The following is a 24,249-nucleotide window of genomic DNA, read 5'->3' as shown; positions in this document are numbered from 1 at the left end:
CAGATTTGTAAATTACTTCTATTAAAAAATCTTAATCCTTTCAGTACTTATGAGCTTCTGAAGTTAAGGTTGTTCTTTTCTGCCTAAGTGCTCTCTGATGACACCTGTCTTAGGAAACGCCCAGTTTAGAAGAGGTTTGCTATGGAGAGTTGCTTCTAAACTGGGCGTTTCCCGAGACACGTGTCATCAGAGAGGACTTAGACAGAAATGAACAACCTTAACTTCAGAAGCTCATAAGTACTGAAAGGATTAACATTTTTTAATAGAAGTAATTTACAAATCTGTTTAACATTCTGGAGCAAGTTGATATATAAAAAAAATGTTTTTTCCCGGATAACCCCTTTAAATCTGAGCCGGTGTATCCAGTTTTCCTGTAAAGAGTGAAAAGTTTTGATTGGTCAGGGTCTGATTGTGAACACCCCCATCTCTGGGCCGGCAGCGGCAGCGTCCAGTACATTCGTCACACCATGCCCCCTCCATTCATGTCTATGGGAGGGGGCATGATGGCTACTACGCAGCCGTCACACCTCCTCCCATAAACATGAATTGAGGGGGTGTGGCAGCCATGTTTGCAAGTCATCAGGCACAGAGCCTAGATCGCGGGGGTCCCCAGCGGCAGGACCCCACAATTAGAAACCTTATCCCCTATCCTTTGGATAGGAGATAAGATGTTCTCAGTGGAGTACCCTTTTAAGTAAGAAACCGCATGTTACAGCTATCAGCCCAGTGCTTGTAGTTTTACAAAATGTCCCTCAGCTGTCAACCAGATCTTAAACATCCTGTATATAAATGCTAAAATGGTCCCCAAGTTCTGCTGCTTCGCAGGAAAGTCTTTGGAACATTCATATACATCCTGACAGCATTCCCTCCAGGAGCGGCTCTGTGTATTTCAGCTCTGCTAGAGGAGAAGGTGTCTGATTAAGTCAAGGATCTTATGTAATCTTCTTCCTTGTACCATTTCGTTTTCAGATTTGGATGATCCCATTGTGACCGTACATCAAAGTATAGGAGAGGCCAAGGAGCAATTTTATTATGAGAGAACTGTTTTCTTACGCTGCATTGCTAACTCCAATCCACCGGTCCGATACAGCTGGAAACGGGGAGAGGAGATCCTGCTGCAGGGCTCGGATAAAGGGGTGGAAATATACGAGCCCTTCTTCACCCAGGTAGGAAATAAGGTATCTGATCTCCTTTATTACCTATATTTAATATTGTTATTGTAACTATTCTCATTTCTGAAATGGGTTTCCCAAACAAAGATGTTTAGGACATGTTAGTCATAATATTTTGAAGGTAACATTAGCACTCGGAGATAGTTAGGTTTAAATTTTAAAGCGTAACTCCAATGTCGGTCCATCGGCACAACACTGTTAGGTTCGACCCCAAAGGTCGAGACGTCTTCTGTTGGTGGATGCCCAATTTGTGCGCTGAAGGCTTGTAAGGGGGCTGCAGTCCCCCCACCCTCCCCCAGCGCCGCCTGCCACTCAAACCAAGACACAGACACAACAGCTGTGACCAAGTTGAGTGCAGTCTCTTTACTTAAAGTGAACTCTCTTATACACGTATATAGGGCATGCGCAGTAAACTTTAAATTGTATGAAAGACAGCAAACAGTAAATCTGCGTAGTCAGCAAAAAGTTGAATACATAACAAGCCATTGTTTCAAGGACACATCTGTGGAAGAAAAAGATAAGATGTTCCTTCCTTGTATCCCTTTAGCCTTGAATATAAGATGCTAATTGTCTCTAGTCTATAAACACAGGAGTTATGTAGAAAAAAAAAAAAAAAACAAGAATGATATAATGCAGTCACTTAGACTTAAAAAAATTGATTCTCTAGAAGACAAAATGGAGTCTCTTCTACCCAATTCCATCAACACCTATTTAAAGGGTACCTCTCATCAAAAAAACTTTTGATATATTATAGATTAATGTATGCAGAATAACTTTTCAATTGCATGTTATTAAAAAATATGCTTCTTTCTATTTAATTTTCCACTTTGAAGAAATGACCACTAGGGGTCTCCCTACCAGTCCTGGCAGCAAGCATTTCAGACTCATGCTGGAGTCCTAAACACTACGAGCTGCCAGTCTGCTTTGTTCACAAAGGAGAACACTCAGAGCTGCCAGCCTGCTTTGTTCACAGCCTGTTTGGCTGTGAACAAAGCAGGCTGGCAGCTCTGAGTGTTTAGGACTCCAGCATGAGTCAGAAATGCTTGCTGACAGGACTGATCGGGAAAAATACAATAGAAAGAAGCATATTTTCCATTAACATGCTATTGGAAAGTTATTCAACATTCATTAATCTAAAATATATCAAAAGTTTATTTGATGAGAGGTCCCCTTTAAATCTGCCGGCAAATTCATTACCCGAAAGTACAGCTTTGAGAATCCATATTGACCTGAAGTCCTATAGAATTGTATGAGACTTACGGCAAATCTGTATCCACATCACTTTAGCAGTGGGAGCGTCTTGGGCTGTAAAGTTGCTGGAAGAATTTATATAGGTTTTCTGCCATCAGGCAAACATTTCTTTAAAAGTTAAGGTGGAAAAGAGATGAAGAAAAAGACATAAAGGAGGAAAAGAAAAAGAAGAAAAAAGGGAGAAAGAAGGGGAAATGGGACACATGTAAATTACTAAGAAATTATATATGGATGAATTTAGCCACAAAGTAGGCCCGAAATAATACAGCCATAGTTGTCAAAGTTTACGAAACAGCTCTTGTTTACCAGTTACTTTATTATGTACATGGTTATTAACCATTATTCTGTTATGTTTAGTTCTGAGTAGGTCTATATGAGTAGAATATATATATATATATATATATATATATGTATATATATATATAACCTTAAAGGGGTATTCCAGGAAAAAAACTTTTTTTATATATATCAACTGGCTCCAGAAAGTTAAACAAATTTGTAAATGACTTCTATTAAAAAATCTTAATCCTTTCAGTACTTATGAGCTTCTGAAGTTAAGGTTGTTCTTTTCTGTCTAAATCCTCTCTGATGACACCTGTCTCGGGAACCGCCCAGTTTAGAAGAGGTTTGCTATGGGGATTTGCTTCTAAACTGGGCGTTTCCCGAGACAGGTGTCATCAGAGAAGATTTAGACAGAAAAGAACAACCTTAACTTCAGAAGCTCATAAGTACTGAAAGGATTAAGATTTTTTAATAGAAGTAATTTACAAATCTGTTTAACTTTCTGGAGCCAGTTGATATATACAAAAAAGTTTTTTCCTGGAATACCCCTTTAACAAAAGTGAAAAAAAAATGTCCTTGCGTGAAAGGTTTTAAATTAAAATCCACAGTTAAGCCCTTTGGGTATGATGTGTTTGATGTATAAATCTATTTAAAGGGGTACTCCAGTGGAAACATTTTTTTTCTAAATCAACTGGTGCCAGACAGTTTGGGGTGGGAGTCCGGTTCACGGGGAGCTGGATCACAGCATCAGCACAGGTGTTATGGCGCTCAGAGGCTACGCCGACATAGCCTCTGAGCGCCATAACACCTGTGCTGATGCTGTGATCCAGCTCCCCGTGAACCGGACTCCCACCCCAAATTGTCTCCGGTGAGCGGTGAGTGTACAAACGTGCCTTCTTTTTTGTTCATATCGATACATCAAATCTTCGTATGTGCACCCCGCAGGAGATGACCATATAGGTCGCCGAGGCTACGCTGCATCCTAGCAAAGGTGAAGTTGCTTCTTGTGTACCCTCTCTTTTCTTGTCTCACCATTATTTTAGATTTGTAAATTACTTCTATTAAAAACTTTTTACCCTTCCAGTACTTATCAGCTTCTGTATACTACAGAGGAAGTTCTTTTCTTTTCTGAATTTCCAATCTGTCTGACCACAGTGCTCTCTGCTGACACCTCTGTCTATGTAAGGAACTGTCCAGAGCAGGAGAGGTTTGCTATGGGGATTTGCTTCTACTCTGGACAGTTCCTGACATGGACATAGGTGTCAGCAGAGAGCACTGTGGTCAGACTGGAAAGAATTTCAAAATTAAAGAACTTCCTGTGGAGCATACAGCAGCTGATATGTACTGGAAGGAAGAAGATTTTTTAATAGAAGTAATTTACAAATCTGTATAACTTTCTGGCACCAGTTGATTTAAAAAAATAAATAAAATAAAATAATAATGTTTTCCCGGTCTCCTCCTCTTCTATGAGATGGAACATGATCAATAATCCTAAATCTTAACTGACTTATATTATCCCCCTTTTTCCAAAAAATGTTTTACCATCGGTAAGTCAGTTTTCCCTGTCCTACAATTTGTGCCCATTTAAAATGGTTATCCAGGAAAAAAAAATGTATATACCAACTGGCTCCAGAAAGTTAAACAGATTTGTAAATTACTTCTATTAAAAAATCTTAATCCTTTCAGTACTTATAAGCTTCTGAAGTTGAGTTGTTATTTTCTGTCTAAGTTCTCTCTGATGACCCCTGTCTCGGGAACCGCCCAGTTTAGAAGCAAATCCCCATAGCAAACCTCTTCTAAACTGGGTGGTTCCCAAGACAGGTGTCATCAGAGAGCACTTAGACAGAAAAGAACAACCTTAACTTCAGAAGCTCATAAGTACTGAAAGGATTAAGATTTTTTAATAGAAATAATTTACAAATCTGTTTATCTTTCTGGAGCCAGTTGATATATATATAAAAAAAAGTTAGTTTTTTTCCTGGATAACCCCTTTAAACCAATTCTACATTCACTCACTATTTATCCGACATAATATATCCCCAAGGACAACGTAATAACTCTACTTCATGTTCACGTCTCTTTTATCTTAGGGGCTTCCTGTGTAGGGGATCTGTATATACCGTATACATTGTAACATGATTTTGGGTAACAATTCGTCCATCTCCAGTTTCTATGTTTCGCCGCTATGTATTTATAGGCTGTGGCCCCTTTGTCTCGCTAGGTGATGTCTTGATTTATACAATCCGCGTCTGAAGACGTGATATATTGAAATATTAAGTATCTGGGGTGTTAAATGTATCTCTCCACGGAGACCTTGTACAGACTGTAATGTTTCCATGGTAACCTTAGACACCTGTGGTAAAGAAAATCATTATTTTTTTTAAAGAACGGGAAACGCTTAAAGGGCAAGATCTGATGTTACTTATAGAACGGACTCACTCGGGCGCAGGGCGGTCATGATAGTCTTGTTATAGAGGCCCTAGAAATAACATTTGGCCTTTCAAGCTTCATTTGTTTTTATCCTCCACCTCATGATTCTTTTGAAGTCAATAGCCCAGAGACGTTTTATGACACATTTGGGATATGGAACCAGACTTAAAGGGGTTATCCGGCCAAAGACATCTTATCCCCTAACCAAAGGATAGGGGATAAGATGTCTGATCGTTGGGAACCACTGCGATCTCCGTGCAGCACCCGCATTCTATGCAGGGCTGCGTCTCCAGTCTTGGAAAGCTCTTTGTTTCTGGGACTGGGGACGTGACGCAACGCCACGCTCCCTCGTGACATCACCCCAAACCCTCTCCATTCATGTCTATGGGAGGGGACGTGACGACTGTCACGCCCCCTCCCATAGATATGAATGGAGGGGGCGTGAGGTCACGCGTGGTATTGCGTCATGCCTCCAGTCCCAGAAACCCCTTTAAGGCACCCTATAACCCCTTTAAGGCACCCTTAAAATAAAAACTAAGGGACTAAGGGGGTAAAGATTCTAGCTGACATGTGGTTTCTTGTTGGCATTTCCAGCCATTGTTGAGACGGGTCAACATGGAATCAACCTTGAGAAATACTTTACAGAGAAGTTGAGGCATTGCTGTACGTATAAGAGACTAAACTCTACACTGCTGTTGCTACTCTTGCTACTGTTTAATTGTCATTTTGACCAGGGAGTCAGGGTCAAGCAACCCACTGACTTTCTACAGTTCTTCCCCCTTGGATTAGTTCTATTTTACTTAATAGTTAGTCCCTACAACAGTGCCGAGGTCCTGGGCTACCAAGAATTAGAGGTTTGTAGTTCTGTGATCCCGAAGCTCATACATGGTAGAAAAGGCCGCCAATCAGATCTGGCCACGCCACTGGTAGATCCATTAGCCGCTGTAAACTTTTTATTCAGCCATAGGAAGCCTAGCTTTTGATTCGCCAGGCTTCCGTTACTTTGACCTCAGGGCGCATGTTGGGCATAGGCAGTGGGCTGCCTTTCGATTTTCCCTAGTTCCGTATTTTTTGGGTGGGGGGGGGAGGAGGGTGCTAATACAACACCTTTCCAAGGGTGCAATGGGCACTAAGTTTACCTCTTTGAGGACAATTGGAATGACCATTGTGACCCAGTGGCCAGTTCAGAAGTAGCTAAACAGAGTATCCAGAGAACATCATGATAATACTGGGTATCCAGAAAAAAAATTGCGGAAAATTTTAGATTTTTTTTTTCTTGTCAGTGTAATGACTGGTACTATGTAAATGTATACAGTGAAATGTAAGCAGCTGACAATACCCTCACTATTGTCAGTGACTGCCACCTTCCTTTAAATTGCTTAATAAACAGCGTTTTACATCAAAAGTGACATTCAGGGAATATGCAATGAATACATTTATGTAAATGACATTTCAATGCTCCTCTAAACATTCATCTATTACACAACCTGTTGTTTTGGTGCTTTTCTTTGAGTGGATCTTTTGTGACTGGTTCACAATGAATGCGGTGGGAGGCGAGACTGTAGAAACCATAAAAGCCTCCATGAGATGTATATGATGAGACGTGTTGTTTTACCACTCTGCGCAATACACTTCTGTATACTATATGATTACAGCTGTAGTTATTACCGGCTAGAAAAACAGGGCCGCGTCCTTACATGAACAGCGCCACATCCAGGGCCAGATTTACAGCTTTCAGACTGAATACGCCACATTAGGGGGACTCCAAAGGCATTGGATGTTTTTCGTGCAGATCTATCGCAAATTTACTGCAAAAAATGTATAAGCTACATGAGGATTTTGTGTTGCGGATTCACGGTGGATTTCACGTCTATTTACAGAAAGTGGTGAAATTAAATCACAAATCTATAAAATGAGTAGCGGTTGTGGCTCCAAATCTACAGGTGAATTTTGCAGCTTTTCTGATCAATTTGGATTCAACCAAAGAAGGAAATAGATTTTTCCCATCAGGCCACAGCATTACGGCAGCAGCAACAGCAAAGGGGTACTCCACCCCTAGACATCTTATCCACCATCCAAAGGATCTCGGCTGTGGCACCCCAGATATCCCATGCACGGAGCGAACTTTGCTCCATGCCGGATGACTTGCAATGTGGGGTTGGGACCCATGAAATCATGGCCATGCCCCTTCAATGCAAGTCTATGGGAGGGGGCGTGACGGCCGTCACGCCCCCTCCCATAGACCTGCATTGAGGGGGCATGGCCATGATGTCATGAGCCTCTGGTGCTCCGGCACTGCACCTGACGCTCTAAACCAGGCATAGGCAACCTTCGGCACTGCAGATCTTTTGGACTACATCCCCCATGATACTCTTACAGCCAGATTACTGCCAAAGCACGTGGAGTACCCCTTTAAAATAATTTATCATGTCAGGTGTGGAGCTGTTTTTGAAGGAGAGCGGCCATGTTTTTCAAATATTGAACAACCTCATTTAAAGTACTCAAGCCTTTGCCTTGTTGAGTTTATTATAGGTGTTATCCCAAGTTTATAACTTATCCACTGGATCTGACCAGTGGGGTTCCAACCTCTGGGATCCTGACTGATCAGGAGAACAGTGACATCTGGTCAATTGCAGAGGAAAATGCTTGACTATTATAAATAGTTCCATGGTGAGAGAATAAAGCGATGGTCGAGCATGCACACTGCCTATCCATTTACTCACTGTACTAGGCACCTCAGCTCTCATGACCAGTGTGGGGGCTCCCAGAGATACCACACCCACTCCAACCCATCACATCATCCCTATCATCTATCCTTTGACTTGGTGATAAGGTATAAATGTTTGATAACTCAGTCAAAGGCCCCTCTCCATAGAAATTATATTTGTGATGGCCAAAGTATGATCAACTCCACCATTAATGTTTTGTTTTTTTTGTTTGTTTGTTTTTTGTTTTTTTTAAAGAAATTACTAGACACCATCTTAGGCTGGTTTGAAGGGGTTTATATAGGTCACTATAAACCTTAAGATTGAGAAACAAGTGGTTATTTACAATCCAACCTAAAGATCCCTGTAGGGGCTCAGCTATAGTAAGTAGAGATGCAACTATAACATCAGGACTTAAAGCCTGATGGGCCCAAAGACCAAACTCCAGTACTATTAAATGACACAAGGTAGGTTACAGATTTTGCCAGGGGCTTTAAATGGTCACCAATGTCTCAACACACTCATAAGTGGTCAAGTGTTTATACATGAGAAGTATCACTCTTTCTGGCCATTATATACTTTTATAAATGGGATTTTTCACCAGCTTTCCCCTCTGTAGGCTCCATGTTTAATCCACTTTGGTAAGTGGATACTGTTAAGCTTTTATGATCTTTCATATATACTGCACACAAACAGGTGAGAGAGGGAATCCTGCACTCTTCTCTATCGCACACCACTGGAAGCAGCAGCATGGAGGACATTATAGAACAGAACTGGCCAGTGTGATCTGTAAATCAAGAATTGGAGTGAGACACTATTTTAAGACATTAAACAGTCTGCCAGGTCCATTAAACATTAGAATGATGATATAATGTCTATGGCCAGTTTTATGTAGATTATTTAATTTGGAGCTGGAGTTTCTAAAACGACAGGGTCAGGCTCTGGTTGGCTGTCCTTTTTATTAAGGTTAGTAGGAACCCTCTCTAGGACTCTCTTCTTTTGATAATCACTGAAAAATAGCAAAATAGTGAGGGCATTGATAGCACGAAAGGGCAAAGGATAGGTCAAGCATGCACTAGGACATATCATCAGTACATTCTGGTATGTTAATAGACCATAGTGGCAAGTGAATGACCCCAAAGTCCATTGTCTTCTGCTGGGGCCTGTTATTGGGTCAGAGTGTAGGTCCGCTATAAAGATAAACATTCATAGGACAAACCACTGAAAGAATAGTGTCCTATAGTATGATCCCCTATGGAACTCTACATTATTCTTTTCAACTTTAGTTTGGCAAGTTCCCATTTTCTTCTACTTTCTGTCAAATTCTATTTTTCCCATTTTTTAGAGTTAATTTTGAGGTTGTCAAATAATGCATGCATGGCTACAAATATTTCAGGAAATTATATAAAGCTCACAGAATTTATTTTCGAAGGAATGCGCTTTTGCAGGATTCAGAATGTAAGCCTTTGCCTTAGACACCTTGCCAGCCGCCTGCCAATGTTACCTCAGATGACATGTGACAATTTCAGAAGCTGCCGAAGAGCTAAAAAAAAAAGGAATCTCCGTCTTTCATCTTCCAGGGCATGTTTGGGGAAAGAAAAAAAAGGGAAAAAAGAAAAAAACCATAAATGTTTTATAAATGACTTGACGACTAATGTTATAATTTGATAGAACGTTTCCAAGTAAGAACAGAGGGAGCATAGACTATTATACAACTAATTCTGCAAATGAACAAGTACTAATGTGAATAGTCTGCAGAAAAAAAGAAAAAACTTAAAAAGTTGTACTTTTTATTGTTTTTTTTTTTTTAGTACTTTACATGAAGTCTTTCAGCAGGTGACGCTATACAGAGGTTATAGAGTAGAACATGTTGATACTTGGTGTCTGGGTCATAAAATTTGCGTGATAAAGAAAAATGTTGCATGATTTCCTGACTGCCGAAACAGCAATTGTCCAGGAGGCGGGGTCTTCTTGTGAGGTTCCCTGAACTCAAGACCCTCCTCTTACCAATGATTGACAACTCTAACAGTCTCTTGATTGCATGGTAGAACTGCCAATCATTGCAGGAGAGGAGAGACAGGGAGCTTTATGCACTTAACCAGAAGAGCCCGCCTCTTGGACACTTGCTGTTGCACCAGGACATTAAGCAGTGTATTTCTTGGATATACAAGTATTATAACTGAAACCGCATATTCCAAGACACTCCCCTCCCTGACCTTTGAGATGTAAGAAGTCAAAGGTTCTTTTAAAGGGGAACTCCAGTACATACTGTAAGTACTTATCCCCTGTTCACAGAACCCACAAGATACACGAACACTGCATCTCTGGCTCTGCCGGGTGCTGCTTCAGTCTCCATTTATGGCTGCCATGCCCCTCCCATAGACATGAAAGGAGGGGGCGTGGTGTGACGTCACATCTCCAGTCTCGGAAACCCAGCACCCGGCACAGCAATGGGGCCCCTGCGATCAGACATCTTATTCCCCATCCAAAGGAATGTAAAGGGGCGGAGTATCCCTTTAAAATAACTACCTATAAGTAGGTGGCCATATATTACCCTCCCCCACTAGCTAAACATAGAAACTCTTTTAAAGGGCACATACCCCAAGAAATTGTATCCAGACCCCAATTTAACCTAGCACAATCTCCATATTGCTCTTAATTTTAGAATGCTATAATATTAAAAATGACATTCACTCTATTCAATGACTCCCTACCAGTAAGTACACATTGCATTTCCGCACCCCACTTGGGAATTTAACTCCGTTTTCCAATATGTTAGTTAGTTGAATACTGAAAACATTGCCATAATATTCTCATTGACAGAGGAAAGATTATGGGGGGGAAAAAAACTGTGAAAATCGGTGCTTACGATGTCTCAGCTACCGTGCACCTTCGTAAATGAATCCGAAAAAGTCATGTTTCCTTTTGACAAGTGTTAGAATACAGCGAATGTTGTTTAAGAAGAAGAAAAAAAAAAACATGGATATGAAGCCTCCGAGATCAGGCTATTGTGTTCTGTACTTAATGGTGTTGTCTGGTTTGAAGAATTAACTTTTAAAGGAGAAGTCCCCTATTTGGAGAATCCAGGAACAAGGCGTAAAGTGGTGGCCGACACGCCCCCTCCATATATCTCTATGGGAGAGCCGTTAGGCTCTCCCATAGAGATATATGGAGGGGGCATGTAGGTCCCCGCTTAGTACAGGGGTCAACACACTCCATTCCTGGGGAGAGCCAGGACCCCATACAGGAGATTGTGGGAGTCCGACTGCTCTGGAGAGCGGATAGGTTTTTAAGCATGATATATCTCCATTAACTATTAATAGATTAATAGAAGAAGTGTCCCTTGTTCAGGAATGCGGCCATGTACAACCAATATTGATCATTTAAATTGTCCCACCAAAGATCCAACCACCCAACAAACGAGCATTTGCTCATTCTCTGTCTGATTCCTTGCCCTTTTAGTTCACACTGTGTGATTTCTGCTATTCTGCTAAAATTCCGCTCAGAAAAGCAGACTGCAGATTTTTCACAGTTTTGTAAAATTTGAGCAGAATTGGGGTCAAATTTCAATGGAGCTCTGAACGGATTTTCCACAAAATTTAAAGTCATGTCTTTTCATTTTGTGGAATTCGGAATGCGAAAATTCCACTGTGTAAATGGGACAGTGGAACCGCCAATAAAGATAATTGTGCACTAAAATTTGTGGAATTTCCGAGAGGAGTATTTTTGCGGATATCTGCTAAAAAATTCCGTTGTGTGGCCTTACACAGGGTGGTTATTTGAAGGAGTGTTGCTAGAACTGCTCATGTGCCCAATAATCGGGATGAGGCCTTTAGTCAAATTCCGATGGACTTTTTCGTTTTTGTCAGATTAGCAGCCAAATGGTGGAACATTTTTTACAATGAGGACTGGAGCAGCGGTACTGGGACACCGAAGGAGTGGAGGCAGGGTAGTCCTGTAACCATTCCCCATTCCTTTGCTGATGGGGTCCCGGTTGATCTCCACTTCCTGGTTGTGGCCGCTACAGTAAATGCCCACCTAACCCATCCCTGAGCAAAACAGAAAGTTTCTTTTTGTCACTGAAGAAGTTGATTTTAGTTTATTATTTTTTTATACATAATATTTAAAGTATACTTATCATTGTAACAAAATTTACATCAGTGGAGGTCGGGGTGCTGAGACCCCCACGATCTCTAGAATGAAGGTAAGGAAGCACGTGGCTACACACTCTGTGCCCATTTATCTCTGCTCAGGGGGCAGTATATGACTACACGGAAGGCTTTTGGACTACTGGTATGGGGAATTGCTCTAAGTCCCATAGACTTCTATTGTAAATCCATGTAGTGTTCGTTATAATGATGAAGGGGTACAACATATACAGCCACACACTCCTGCCCCTTTATTCTAACGATCAGTGGAGGTCTCAGCACGTGGACCCCCACCAATGCAAACTTCTGGCATGTGACTATGACAGGTCAGAAGTTTGTTATAGTGATAGGGAAACTTTAAAAAATGTCCATTGATATTTAAAAATTTTATCATATATATATATATATATATATATATATAGATAGATAGATAGATAGATAGATAGATAGATAGATAGATAGATAGATAGAACAGTACACCCCTGCCGCAATTCCTCCCCGATGGTGCCAGGATGCTCATCATTTTCTGGTCTCCTCTTGATACAATGAAGTGTTCAGGCAATCACTGCTTGAAGCTGGTCAGTATTGTGGGCTGTGATTGGCCAAGCAGGCACTTCCTTTCCATTTTCATAGGATCACTGTTAGTTTTGTTATTTCCTACTTTTGCAAATAACATTTTTTTTTAATTGTTTGTGCTCAATGTCTCCTTTAATAAACTCTAAATTACTGACATAGATACAGTAATTGCCAATGCAAACATTGAATCATTTTAGGTTGCCAACTACCCTGATATTACAATAATAATAATAATAATAATAATAATAATACCATTATTCTTATTATTATTAATAATAATTAAAAAATAATAATACTAGTTGTTGTTGAAATTATTTTATTATTATTATTAATATTTTCATTAATATTATTATTATTTTTATATTTATTTATAATTCCCCCCCCCCCCCCCATAAACTGCACATAGAGGGTCTTCTCTGCAAGTCTAGGTCCATAAAGGATAATCAATAGCAATGCATCCATCACTGTGTTCTCTGCCCGTGTGTTACCTTGTACAGTGTTCTAGGTTTTAATTTACTTTCTCAGTCTCGATTCCTGCACAAGAACAAAATGTGAAGTTTCAGGCTTCATGTTTCTTGATCTTTGTTCCAGGGCGAAACGAAAATTCTGAAGCTGAAAAATCTTAGACCTCAGGATTATGCCAATTACAGCTGTATTGCCTCGGTGCGAAATGTCTGCAACATTCCAGACAAGATGGTCTCCTTCAAGCTTTCCAACAGAACCGGTAAGACGTTACTGACCCAATATTCTTTCCATGCTGATATTTCTCCTATGCAGAAGTATTGACTGTAGGATGATGACTTCAGGTTAATAAATTGTCAGGTGGAACAGATATTGTAAACACAATGGTTGGTTGTCATCACAAGGACTCCTGGTCCATTTTGCAGTAATGCGTTTATATTGCATATAAATCCCTCAAATGCAGCCATGACAGCTGAGTGAACACTAACATTCCTCCACTAAAATCCATCTTAAGTCCCTTGCAGGGCCGGTGCAAGGATTTTGGTGCCCCCCCCAGTTTGATAGAAGTTGGGAATACTTCAGGTAGATATCCAGGAAATCCCTCTGGCAGATAGGCAGGAAGGTAGATAGGTAGGGGAATGATCTATCCTCTTCCGCCCCCAATTATTAGTTGCTTCTTTTACATAGGTAGGAAAGCGCGCAGTACTTAGATAGGTATTGAAGCCCCCAGTACTTAGCTCAGTAGGGAAGCCCCCAGTATTTAGATAAGTAGGGAAGACTCCATTAGTTAGTAGTGTTGAGCGGCATAGGCCATATTCAAATTCGCGAATATTCGCGAATATATGGACGAATATTCGTCATATATTCGCAAATATTCGCATATTCGTAGTATTCTCGTTTTATTTTCGCATAAGCGAAAAATTTGCGTATGAGAAAATTCACATATGCGAAACTTAGCATATACAAAATTAACATAAGCTAAAATTCGCATATGCGAACATTCGCGCACCAGTCTCAAACAGTAGTATTAGAGCCTTCTTTACATCACACAAGCTGGAAGCAGAAAGGGATGATCTCTGTGATGTGTACTGTGAAAAAAAATATATATATATATAAAAAAAACGAATATTCGTAATTACGAATATAAAGCGCTATATTTGCGAATTCGCAAATATGCCATATTCGCGAATAAAATTTGCATTGCGAATATTCGCGAGCAACACTATTAGTTAGATAGGTAGGGAAGCCCCCTGTAGTTAGGTAGATGGGGAAGTTCCCAGTATTTAGATAGACAGGGAAGCCCCCAGTTTTAAGGTAGATAGAGAAGCCCCCAGGAAGCGTCCAATATTTAGGTGCATAAGTAAGCCCCCAGTATGGAGATAGGTAGGGAACCACCCAATATTTATGTACCATGGACCTCTCAGCCCAGTGGGCCATGGCATCTTCCCTGGTTTTCCCAGTGCTTTCACAGGCCTTGATACCCATATTACAAGTCCACATAAATATCTCTTCAGCCATTTCAGAAAACTTAAAATAGTCCTTTAATTGGAGGTATTGCCGGACCCGGTCAGGGTATTATTATATTATATATTTAATTACAAGTCTTTTTATCTTTCTGGCTGAACTCTGTATATCAAGAACATCGATGGCAATGCCGCTGCGTGATGAGACTATTTTGTTATTTAAACTGGATGGAGCTGGTAAATTTCTTGCTGCGATTTGTACGTATCCTGTGGCTTTAGAGTTAATTTGCTGTCATCTTGTTAGGGTGTCTGCACATTTGATATCTATTTGCACTTTTTATTACATTTGTTGTTTATAGAAGTGTTTAAAGATAAAGTAATAGAAGATCTCCACCCTCCCCTTAAAGTCCATAGATCTTCCCTTTCCAGTGGTGCGAATGCCAATAATTTGATTACCCCCAACTCCAGCGGGTAGTTTGTGAGGGCCGCATGCTATCTTTAATGTAGAAAATGAACAGTAGGGTTCCTAGGCAATACCGTAGGAGGCACTCACTGCTGACATTAAACTCATTTGCATCTATGCCTGGTGCCTTAAATAAAGCAGAGCACCAAAAAGTAATGTCAAAGCAATGGGGGAGATAAAGAGTGACAGAATCACAGGTATTTTATTGGATGTTCCAGTGTGACAATGCTAGGCAAGACAACCTTGAGCTAAAGACCATGGATCCAGCTCTTAATAATCTTTGTCAAATTTACTATAAGGTCAACAAAGCATGCCAATGTATATTGCTGTGTACTGGCAGCATCCATGGTCACTGTAATTGCCCAAACCTAGTCGATTAGTCAGTATAATTGGGTAATTTCTTGCAAGTATAAGGCATAGTCTGATATGCTGCTGGACTAAAAGGCATGGTCTGCTGCCCTGCGGGACTCAAAGATGTGGTCTGCTGTGTGCTGTACTTTGGGACTCAAAGGTGTGGTTTGCTGTACTGCAGGACTCAAAAGTGTGGTCTGCTGTGCTGTGGGACTCAAAGGCGTAGTTCGCTGTGCTACAGGACTTAAAGGTGTGGTCTGCTGTACTGTTAGACTCAAAGGTGTGGACGGCTGTGCTGTGGGACTCAAAGGCGTAATGTGCTGTGCTGCGGGACTCAAAGGTGTGGTCTGCTGTACTGTTAGACTCAAAGGGGGGGGGGGGTCTGCTGTACTGCAGAACTCTAAGGTGTGGTCTGCTGTACTGCAGGACTCAAAATTGTGGTCTACTGTGCTGCTGAACTCAAAGGTGTGGTCTGCTGTGCTGCGGGACTCAAAGGTGTGGTCTGCTGTGCTGCGGGACTCAAAGGTGTGGTCTGCTGTGCTGCGGGACTCAAATTCATTATTTGCTGTGCTGTGGGACTTATTTAAAGGGGTCCAACTCTCATCAGAGGTTCATTACAGCTTCTCAGTCCAGACTTGGTTACACCTTTTTTTAAGCCCAGTACTGGCAGCTGTTGCCGGCTATGTACGAAACAATGAAACTGAAAAGAAAAAAATCCTCATTCCAAAAAAAAATAATATATAAATATATATATATATATATATATATATATATATATATATATTATAATTTTTATTTTAAAAAAATGTAAATAACAGATAATGACTCATAAAAACGATTGCCGGATCTGTACATTGTGACCATTTCGACATAATAGCGGCATTGAAATATTTTCATGGGCTTTATTGACCTGAATTTTAGAACGTAATCTTTTTAATGCTTCTGTCTCTTATATAACAACGGCTATGCCGGGGATCAAGTTGAAATAATCAAAATAGCGTAGAAAACGTCCATACAAAGGACTCGGCAGTCAGATAATGCAATTGCTCAAGGTCATAATAATCTTTCTAATACAATACTGCAGAATCTTAGCCTGGAGAATTAAACATCTCTGCTGCAGTATTTAAAACTGTGGCATCTGAAATGAACATGCAAATGATTCAAGGGAAGACGCAGGAATTACCGTAATGTCTTTGCTTAGTGACGGAAACGTCCAAAAAAAACGCCAATGAAGTGATGCCAATGTCATTTATGTGTGACAACCGCATTGTGTGTGACCAAAGAGAAATATTACAGGGTCATCGATTTTCAATTACGAGTTCACTATAATGGGGTTTCCCGATAAGGCTTCTCCATACTAATGGTATAAGTATAACTGGGGGTCAATCCATACGGTAGGCATTTCTCTTCTGGAATCTCCAGTCCTTTTTTTTTTTTTTTGCTACCTACAAAGAATGTGTCATCAGAAAATAAGATTTTTTTTTTTTATCAAGTATTTATGTTTAACATATTTTTTTAAAGAATTTTTGGGGATTTTTTTTCTTCAAATTTATCATTTTACTACCTATATTCTAAAATAATCCTAAAATATTGAAGTTTCAGTTTTGGCCACTATGTTCCTGCACAGATTACCTCCCAAGAGAAAAAGGTGACACCAGTAGAGATCACAGAAGTATAATTAAAGGGGTACTCTGCCCCTAGACATCTTATTCACCACAGACATCCAGTGCAAGGAGCGAACTTTGTTCTGTGCCGGATGACTGGCGATGCGGGGCAGAGGCTTGTGCTGTCACAGTCATGCCCTGTCCGTGATGTCACTGTAACGGATTCCCAGGTAGACAGAGGGTATCAGCCGTTGATGACACCCTTTTCTCTGCAAGCTGCTGTGTCAAAGTAAAGCTGGTATAATCCTATTCACGATATCCAGAGGGAGAGTCAGGTTTAGCTGTAAAAAGAGCAAAGTAATATTCCCAAATAATCCCCTTTCAAGAATGAGACGAGGCTACGTTTGAAGGGTCAAGAAGAACTCTTTATTGAGGAACAAGTGTCTTCTTTTATAGGAAGGGCATCACAGGGGGAAGGGTCAGTAAAGACAATACAGGTGGAAGGTAGTCTGGGAGATAATCCAATAAAGACAATACAAGTGACAGGTAGTCTGGGAGATAATCCAACAAAGGTAATCCAGGTGACAGGTAGTCTGGGAGATAATCCAATAAAGGCAATATAGGTGACAGATAGTCTGGGAGATAATTCAACAAAGGTAATTAGCTCTCCCTATACAGTGCCTTGAGTGCAAAAGGTGTATTGTGCACAGAAAGTGTATGAAAACAGTAAATAAAAGTATTTTAACTCTGAGCTTTATGTCACTGAACAACATAAACTGAGGGGTACGAATAGTTATGTCCTTAAATCCATCCAAGTAGGTAGGGTAATTCTAGGATCCGTCACAAGTATAACTACAGAACGGCCGGTTGCATTCTCTGGTAATGGCATTTCTCATACAATATCCATGCGAACAACTCCAGCTATTTTAACAGTCCAGGCATGTAGTATAGTCTCTTTACAGTCACGACCATGCCCCCTTATTGTAAGTGGTCATGATATCACGAGCCTCCAACGCTGCACCCGATGCTCTAAATGAACGCCGGGTGCAGCAGGGAGATTCATGGGGGGGGGGGGAGGGGAGGGGTCCAGCGATGGGACCTTCGCGATCAGACAGTCTATTCCCTATCCTTTAGATAGGGGATAAGATGTCTCGGGGCGGAGTACCCTTTTAAGGGTGGCAACACCTGAAACGCATGACTGTGTTCACATGAAGTGACTTTTATTCCTAATAAACAGGATTTCTGCAATATCCATGCTGGCATCTTCTTCTCAGATAACAGAAGTGCATACAAAAGCTTTTACTTACAGTTCAGCCTCCCCCTCTCTCTAGAATAACCTTCGCAAAGGTCCCCGAGCATGCCCAGAGAGCTTTTCCATTCATATAAATGGGACTGCTTCAGTCTGTTGTCGCCTGTATGCATAGGCTTGCTGTAAAGCAGTGGTGTCAAATCTGTAGACCTCCAGATGTTACAAAACTACAACTCCCTGCATACCTGGACAGCCAACGGCTGTTCTGTGCTGGGTCCCTTCATCCAATTACTGCAGGTTTCTCTGTAAACCCCTCCTCTCTTTTTTCATGCTGCAGTCTGATAGGACAGGAGTGAGCACAGAAGAGTGCTAGGTGCTAGTCCCGCCTCACTTCCTGAGCTTTGTCCCAGCCTGTGCATCAGCCGGACAGGATTATGTTCTGGATGGTATGAGGACCCATAATGTTTTTTTTTTGTTTTTTTTTTTTTGTTTTTTTTATAAAAAGGAGATACATTTTTTGTATGCAGTATATTAGAAAGGTTAATGTTTTGCCAAAATGTACAATATATGAAAAGTTTTTGATTCTGACAGTTCCTATATAAGCTCTATACACACAAAGAATAAGTTAGAGAAATGGGCCATTCAGCCTATTAAAGTGAATAAGACCACCAGGAATACATCATAAACATCTTATATACATCGACAAATCTGTGTGACAAGTTGCCAAAATGTACCTCGACTTTGGGGCCAAAAACATGATATGAATGCAGCCTTAGGGTATGTTCACACTACGGATTGGGAACGGAATCTCCGCTTGCAGAATTCCATGAGCGGAGATTCCATTCTGGCGGTAGGACTGCACGGCACTGCGCCGTCACCATTGACGGCTGTGCAGTGTTCGCGGACTTCCGCGCAAAGAATGAACATGTTCTTTCTTTGCGCTGAACAATTTCAGCGGCGAAATTGTCCGCCGCTGAAATTCCGCAGTGCGAACGGGTCTCGCGGAAACCCATTCACCCATGATGTTTATGTTCTCAGCGCGTAATTCCGTTCGCGGAATTCCGCTCCCGGAATTCAGCGGGAATTACGTAGTGTGAACATACCCTTATCGTCCCAAAGAACCACATTAAATGTGTGTGTATAAAAAAAAAAAAATGAATAAATAAATAAAAAAAATATATATATATTATATAATGACACAACTATGTACACATTCTCAGAAATCAGCAGATTTCCCTTTGATTGACAGGATTCAATGCCATAAATTTCCATTCGCACAGCGATGCCGGTCTGACATTGAAAGTTCGGCAAATGGCCCTGCAGTATTTTTCTCACATCCTTGGATCGGCATTACAAAAAAAAAAAAAAAAGTCTCGGAAATGAAAAGTTATAAAAGATAATTATATTTTGATGGCAATAGAATAAATCAGCTTAGGCTCCAATTGTCATTGTCATAATGAACCTTGAATCTGTTGTCTTTATTACTGTGATCTCTGGAATTGATTCACTGTTGCTATGTACTGTAGGTTAGTCTATATTATATTATTTTATTTATTAATTAATTTTTTACTCATATCATTTGCAAATATGCGATACATAGGGGACATTGTTGCTGCCATATTTTGTAGTAATTTTTAAACGTTGGCTCCAGCTGTTTTTATTTGGATAGATTGAAGACTTTCTCCTTTGTTGTGCCTACAACCCCTATTTACATCTATGTGTCTCCGTGGTAACAGACTACAGAGGAGCCGTGCATGTAGTCTGAACCTGCAGTCAGGTTGTATTTCTTTCTCTCTATTCTATTCTTGCTGACTGGGATGATGCAGGATCAGGTTGTTTGTTGTCTGTAACAAAAGGGCCACATTAGTCTGCATGGGACTATCCAGGATTAGTAAAAAAAAAAAGAGAAGATTTCTTTAAAAACAGCACCATACCTGTACTCAGTGTATGTGGTGGCATTGCAGCTCAGTTCCACTGAAGTGAATGGTGCCAAGTTGTAATACCACACACAACCTGAGGACAGGTGTGGCTCTGTTTTTCTATTCCTGGATAACCCCTTTAGGCAATAAAATTTGATTTTAAAGTGTGCATCCTATATAATTTTTCCCTACTATGATGGTACGTGACTCATGTTTGCACCCAAAACTCCCATCCTGCTACTGCCCTCCTCAGTGCCCCTGACACAATAGAAGTACCCCCTTTGTGCCCCACACAGGACTATTGACCCCCTTGATGCTAAAGAAGATAACACTGTAATAATTGTGGCCACTAAAATCTAAAGTTTCCACTTTTGTGTCCCACAGTACTAATATACCTTTTTGTGCCCTCACAAAGTTATAGCTTCCTCCATTGCATTGTGCCCCTATACAATAGTAATCCCCCCCCCCTTGTCTCCCCCACTAAGTAATAATGCCCCTTTACATGCCATCCCAAAATAATAAAACCCTCTTTGTGCCCCTCAGCAAGAAACTGTAATGTCGTTTTCTCAAAGAAAGATTGATGGGCTTCTGCCGCTCCATTCACACTATGGAAGTTCCATAACAGAATTTTTTTCCCAGAAAGATTCCTCCGGGGGCGCAGTGCTGGAGACATTTGGGCAGATTTATCAGAACCTGCGCAGAGGAAGAGTGGTGCAGTTGCCCATAGCAACCAATCAGATCGCTTCTTTCATTTTCCACAGGCCTCTAAAGAGGCCTGTGGAAAATGAAAGAAGCGATCTGATTGGTTGCTATGGGCAACTGCACCACTCTTCCTCTGCACAGGTTTTGATAAATCTCCCCCATTGTCCCTGATTTACTAAGAGTGGAGTGTTTATTCTGGAGTGATTTCAATATCACTCGTCTTTATTTCAGGCTTATTTACTATTCTGTCGCACATGTTGGTTATTTTTGTGTCGCACGTCTTTTTTGTGTCGCACTCGTCAATTGTGTCGCACAAACTCCAAGCTAAAGAAATTAGTTGTGTGAGTCAAAATGGTTTAGACTTGTTTGTTTAAAAATGTTTCCATGAATAAAAAGTTTTCATGTGTTCTAATTTTTCAAACATTACAACAATTCTCCCTCTTTGTTTATCAGCTTGGGTGTTAAAGGGGTATTCCAGGCCAAAACTTTTTATATATATATATATCAACTGGCTCTGGAAAGTTAAACAGATTTGTAAATGACTTTGATTAAAAAATCTTAATCCTTCCAATAGTTATTGGCTTCTGAAGTTGAGTTGTTGTTCTCTGTCTAAGGGTACGTTCACACTGACAAATATCTGAGCGGAATTTGCGCTGAACAAATCCGCTCAGAAATGACAGTTTTTTTCCGCTCGGACTCGGCGCGGAATCCGTGCGGAATCTGCGAGTAATCTGCGTGGAATCTGCGCGGAATTTGCACGGAATTCCGTGCGGAGTTCAGCGCAGCATAGAAGACATTGTAAATTATTTTTTTGGCGCGAATTCCGTGGTAATTCCGCGCAATTTCTGCGGAAATTCTGCATGAATTCCGCGCGGAAGTGTGGCGGACAGAATTTTTTTTTTACATTGACTTCTATGGAATTACGACACGAATTCCGCATGAAGAATGAACATGCTCATTCTTCATGCGGAACAGAATTCAGTGACGGGGTTTTTCACTGCTGAATGATTTGGAGAGGAATAAGCGAGCAGAATTACTTGCGGAAATTCCTCTCCAAACCCTCAGTGTGAACATACCCTAACTGCTCTCTGATGACTCACGTCCCGAGAGCTGTGCAGTTCCTATGGGGATATTTTCCCATCATGCACAGCTCCCGGGACGTGACATCATCAATAAGCAGTTAGACAGAAAACTTCAGAAGCTAATAACTATTGGAAGGATTAAGATGTTTTAATAGAAGTAATTTACAAATCTGTTTAACTTTCCGGAGCCAGTTGACATATATATATATATAAAAAAAAAAAAAAGTTTTTGCCTGGAATACCCCTTTAAATGGATTTAAACCTAATATTGCAAATGTGTTAAAAAGAAAAAAATATATATATATAAACATTAACTATCACAAAAGCATTCAATATTTTATTCATAAAAGTGTGGAACTGTACAAAATGTTTTCAGGTTATAAATCAAGTTACAAAAAAACACAATGGCAAACAGTCCCTTGTTAGAAATCGCTCCATTTTTGGAATTTCACTCAGCCTCTTGGCTGTCGGTTATTGTGTGAGGCAAACTCACACTTTTTCTCGAGTGATTTTGGAAGTACTCCGAGTAATTTTTGTTTTTTTGTTGGTAAAACGCCCAATTTTTGTGTAAAACAGAGTGAAAAAAAAAAAGACCACTCCAAGTGTTTTCTAAAGTGTCGGTTGTGCAACTAAAATTTGGTAGTATAAATAGTCGTTGCGGCTAAAATTTGGGCGCAATAACCGAGAAAAAGAGTCGGTTGGACTTTTGCGCCAATTCTGGAGGGGGCTGCAGCAACTCAGACTCCCATGCAGTGGACTTAGTACAGGCTGCATTGCGTCACCTGTCGTAGCCTGTATATAGCCCCTGCATTTCATAGGTCACAGGCCTAACATGGTTTTCGGCATCCTAGAGGTAATGGTGGAGCAGAGAGTAGATGGCTCCCAGCTCTCCCTTAGTATTTAACAACATTCACATCCTGATGATGTAAGTACTGTTAGTGGTTGCAAAGAATTGAGGACACTGGGCCAAAGATTTAGGACATGGGCCCTAGATGCCCAGTGCATACCCAGTGCTAGAAGCACCCTTGGAGCAATATGCCTCCACCTATAGGAAAAATAGTATTATCACCAAATGTAATGTGAAAATAAGAATAATTAAAATATCATAGGGAAAAAAACATTATTACAACTCAGGTATTCACTACTGGCGTCCAGCGGTCCATTTATTGAATAATATTATACATATGATTGGTGATTGTAAGGTTCCTGAGTCAGCGAAGAGAAATCCAGACCCTGACATCTAATGTGTGACCAACAATAAGTCATTTTTACAATCTGCGCGCCTCTTCTGACTGAGCCCTTTCATCCGTTCTATAAAGCAGTGCAGTGAAAGCCACAGGACAGATGGAAGGTAAAGGGGGGAGTAGTAGAATATTTAAGCTCATTTCACTTCTAGGCCAAAGCTAAACAAGTAATTTAACTTTATCACAAATCATAGAAAACCTCTCGGCCTCTTAATACCTAAAATATAGACCCACGGTGCCAATCGAGCCATGAATATACCAACAGTCAAAAAGAACATAAACTTTCGTTGAGCCAACGATAGAGATGACTGATATGAGAAATAGTGGGGGCCCTGAGCAGAACATTCTCTACTTTATCCAATACTAGCTGAGTACCCGGCGTTGCCCGGTTTTTCCTTCCTAATCCTTGTTGGGGAGGAAAATAAACAAAGGAGGAAGCTTTTGACTTCATATCCCGACCTCCTATCCCGACCTCCTATCCCGTCCTCCTATCCCGTCCTCCTATCCCCCTATCCCATCCTCCTTTCCTGTCCTCATATCTCGACCTCCTTTCCCATCCTCCTTTCCCGTCCTCCTATCTCGACCTCCTTTCCCGTCCTCCTATCTCTACCTCCTTTCCCGTCCTCCGATCCCGTCCTCCTTTCCCGTCCTCCTATCCCGTCCTCCTATCCCGTCCTCCTATCCAGTCCTCCTATCCGGTCCTCCTATCCCATCCTCCTATCCCGTCCTCCTATCCCGTCCTCCTATCCCGTCCTCCTATCCCGTCCTCCTTTTCCGTCCTCCTATCCCGTCCTCCTATCCAGTCCATCTATCCCGTCCTCCTATCCCGTCCTCCTATCACGTCCTCCTATCACGTCCTCCTATCCCGTCCTCCTATCACAACCTCCTATCCCGTCCTCCTATCTCGACCTCCTATCCCGTCCTCCTATCACGACCTCCTATCCCGTCCTCCTATCCCGACCTCCTATCACGACCTCCTATCACGACCTCCTATCCCGACCTCCTATCCCGTCCTCCTATCCCGACCTCCTATGTCGACCTCCTATCCCGACCCGTAATATGTGTACCAGTTATTGAAATATCTCCAACGAAAGTTATGTGGGAACATACATTTTCCATTGATTTGCATGGGACTTTAAATAAAAA

General features: G+C 41.0%; 1 protein-coding gene across 2 annotated transcripts in view; it reads left to right on the top strand.

The window, feature by feature from the left end:
- The window catches only part of MDGA2 (MAM domain containing glycosylphosphatidylinositol anchor 2), a 544,404-nt gene that overhangs the window by 351,106 nt on the left and 169,049 nt on the right, over nucleotides 1-24,249 (top strand). Inside the window, exons 4-5 of one of the 2 annotated variants that reach the window (XM_056546350.1) lie at nucleotides 970-1,166; nucleotides 13,156-13,288. In XM_056546350.1, the coding sequence (XP_056402325.1) occupies nucleotides 970-1,166; nucleotides 13,156-13,288 (330 nt within the window). Of the gene's footprint in view, nucleotides 1-969; nucleotides 1,179-13,155; nucleotides 13,289-24,249 lie in introns of both variants that reach the window. The other variant, XM_056546349.1, reaches the window with a different exon arrangement.

Source organism: Hyla sarda, chromosome 11, assembly GCF_029499605.1.
Source record: "Hyla sarda isolate aHylSar1 chromosome 11, aHylSar1.hap1, whole genome shotgun sequence".
NCBI lineage: Eukaryota > Metazoa > Chordata > Amphibia > Anura > Hylidae > Hyla > Hyla sarda.
The sequence above is the reverse complement of the archived record's forward strand: the minus strand, read 5'-3'. Positions and strand labels throughout refer to the sequence as shown.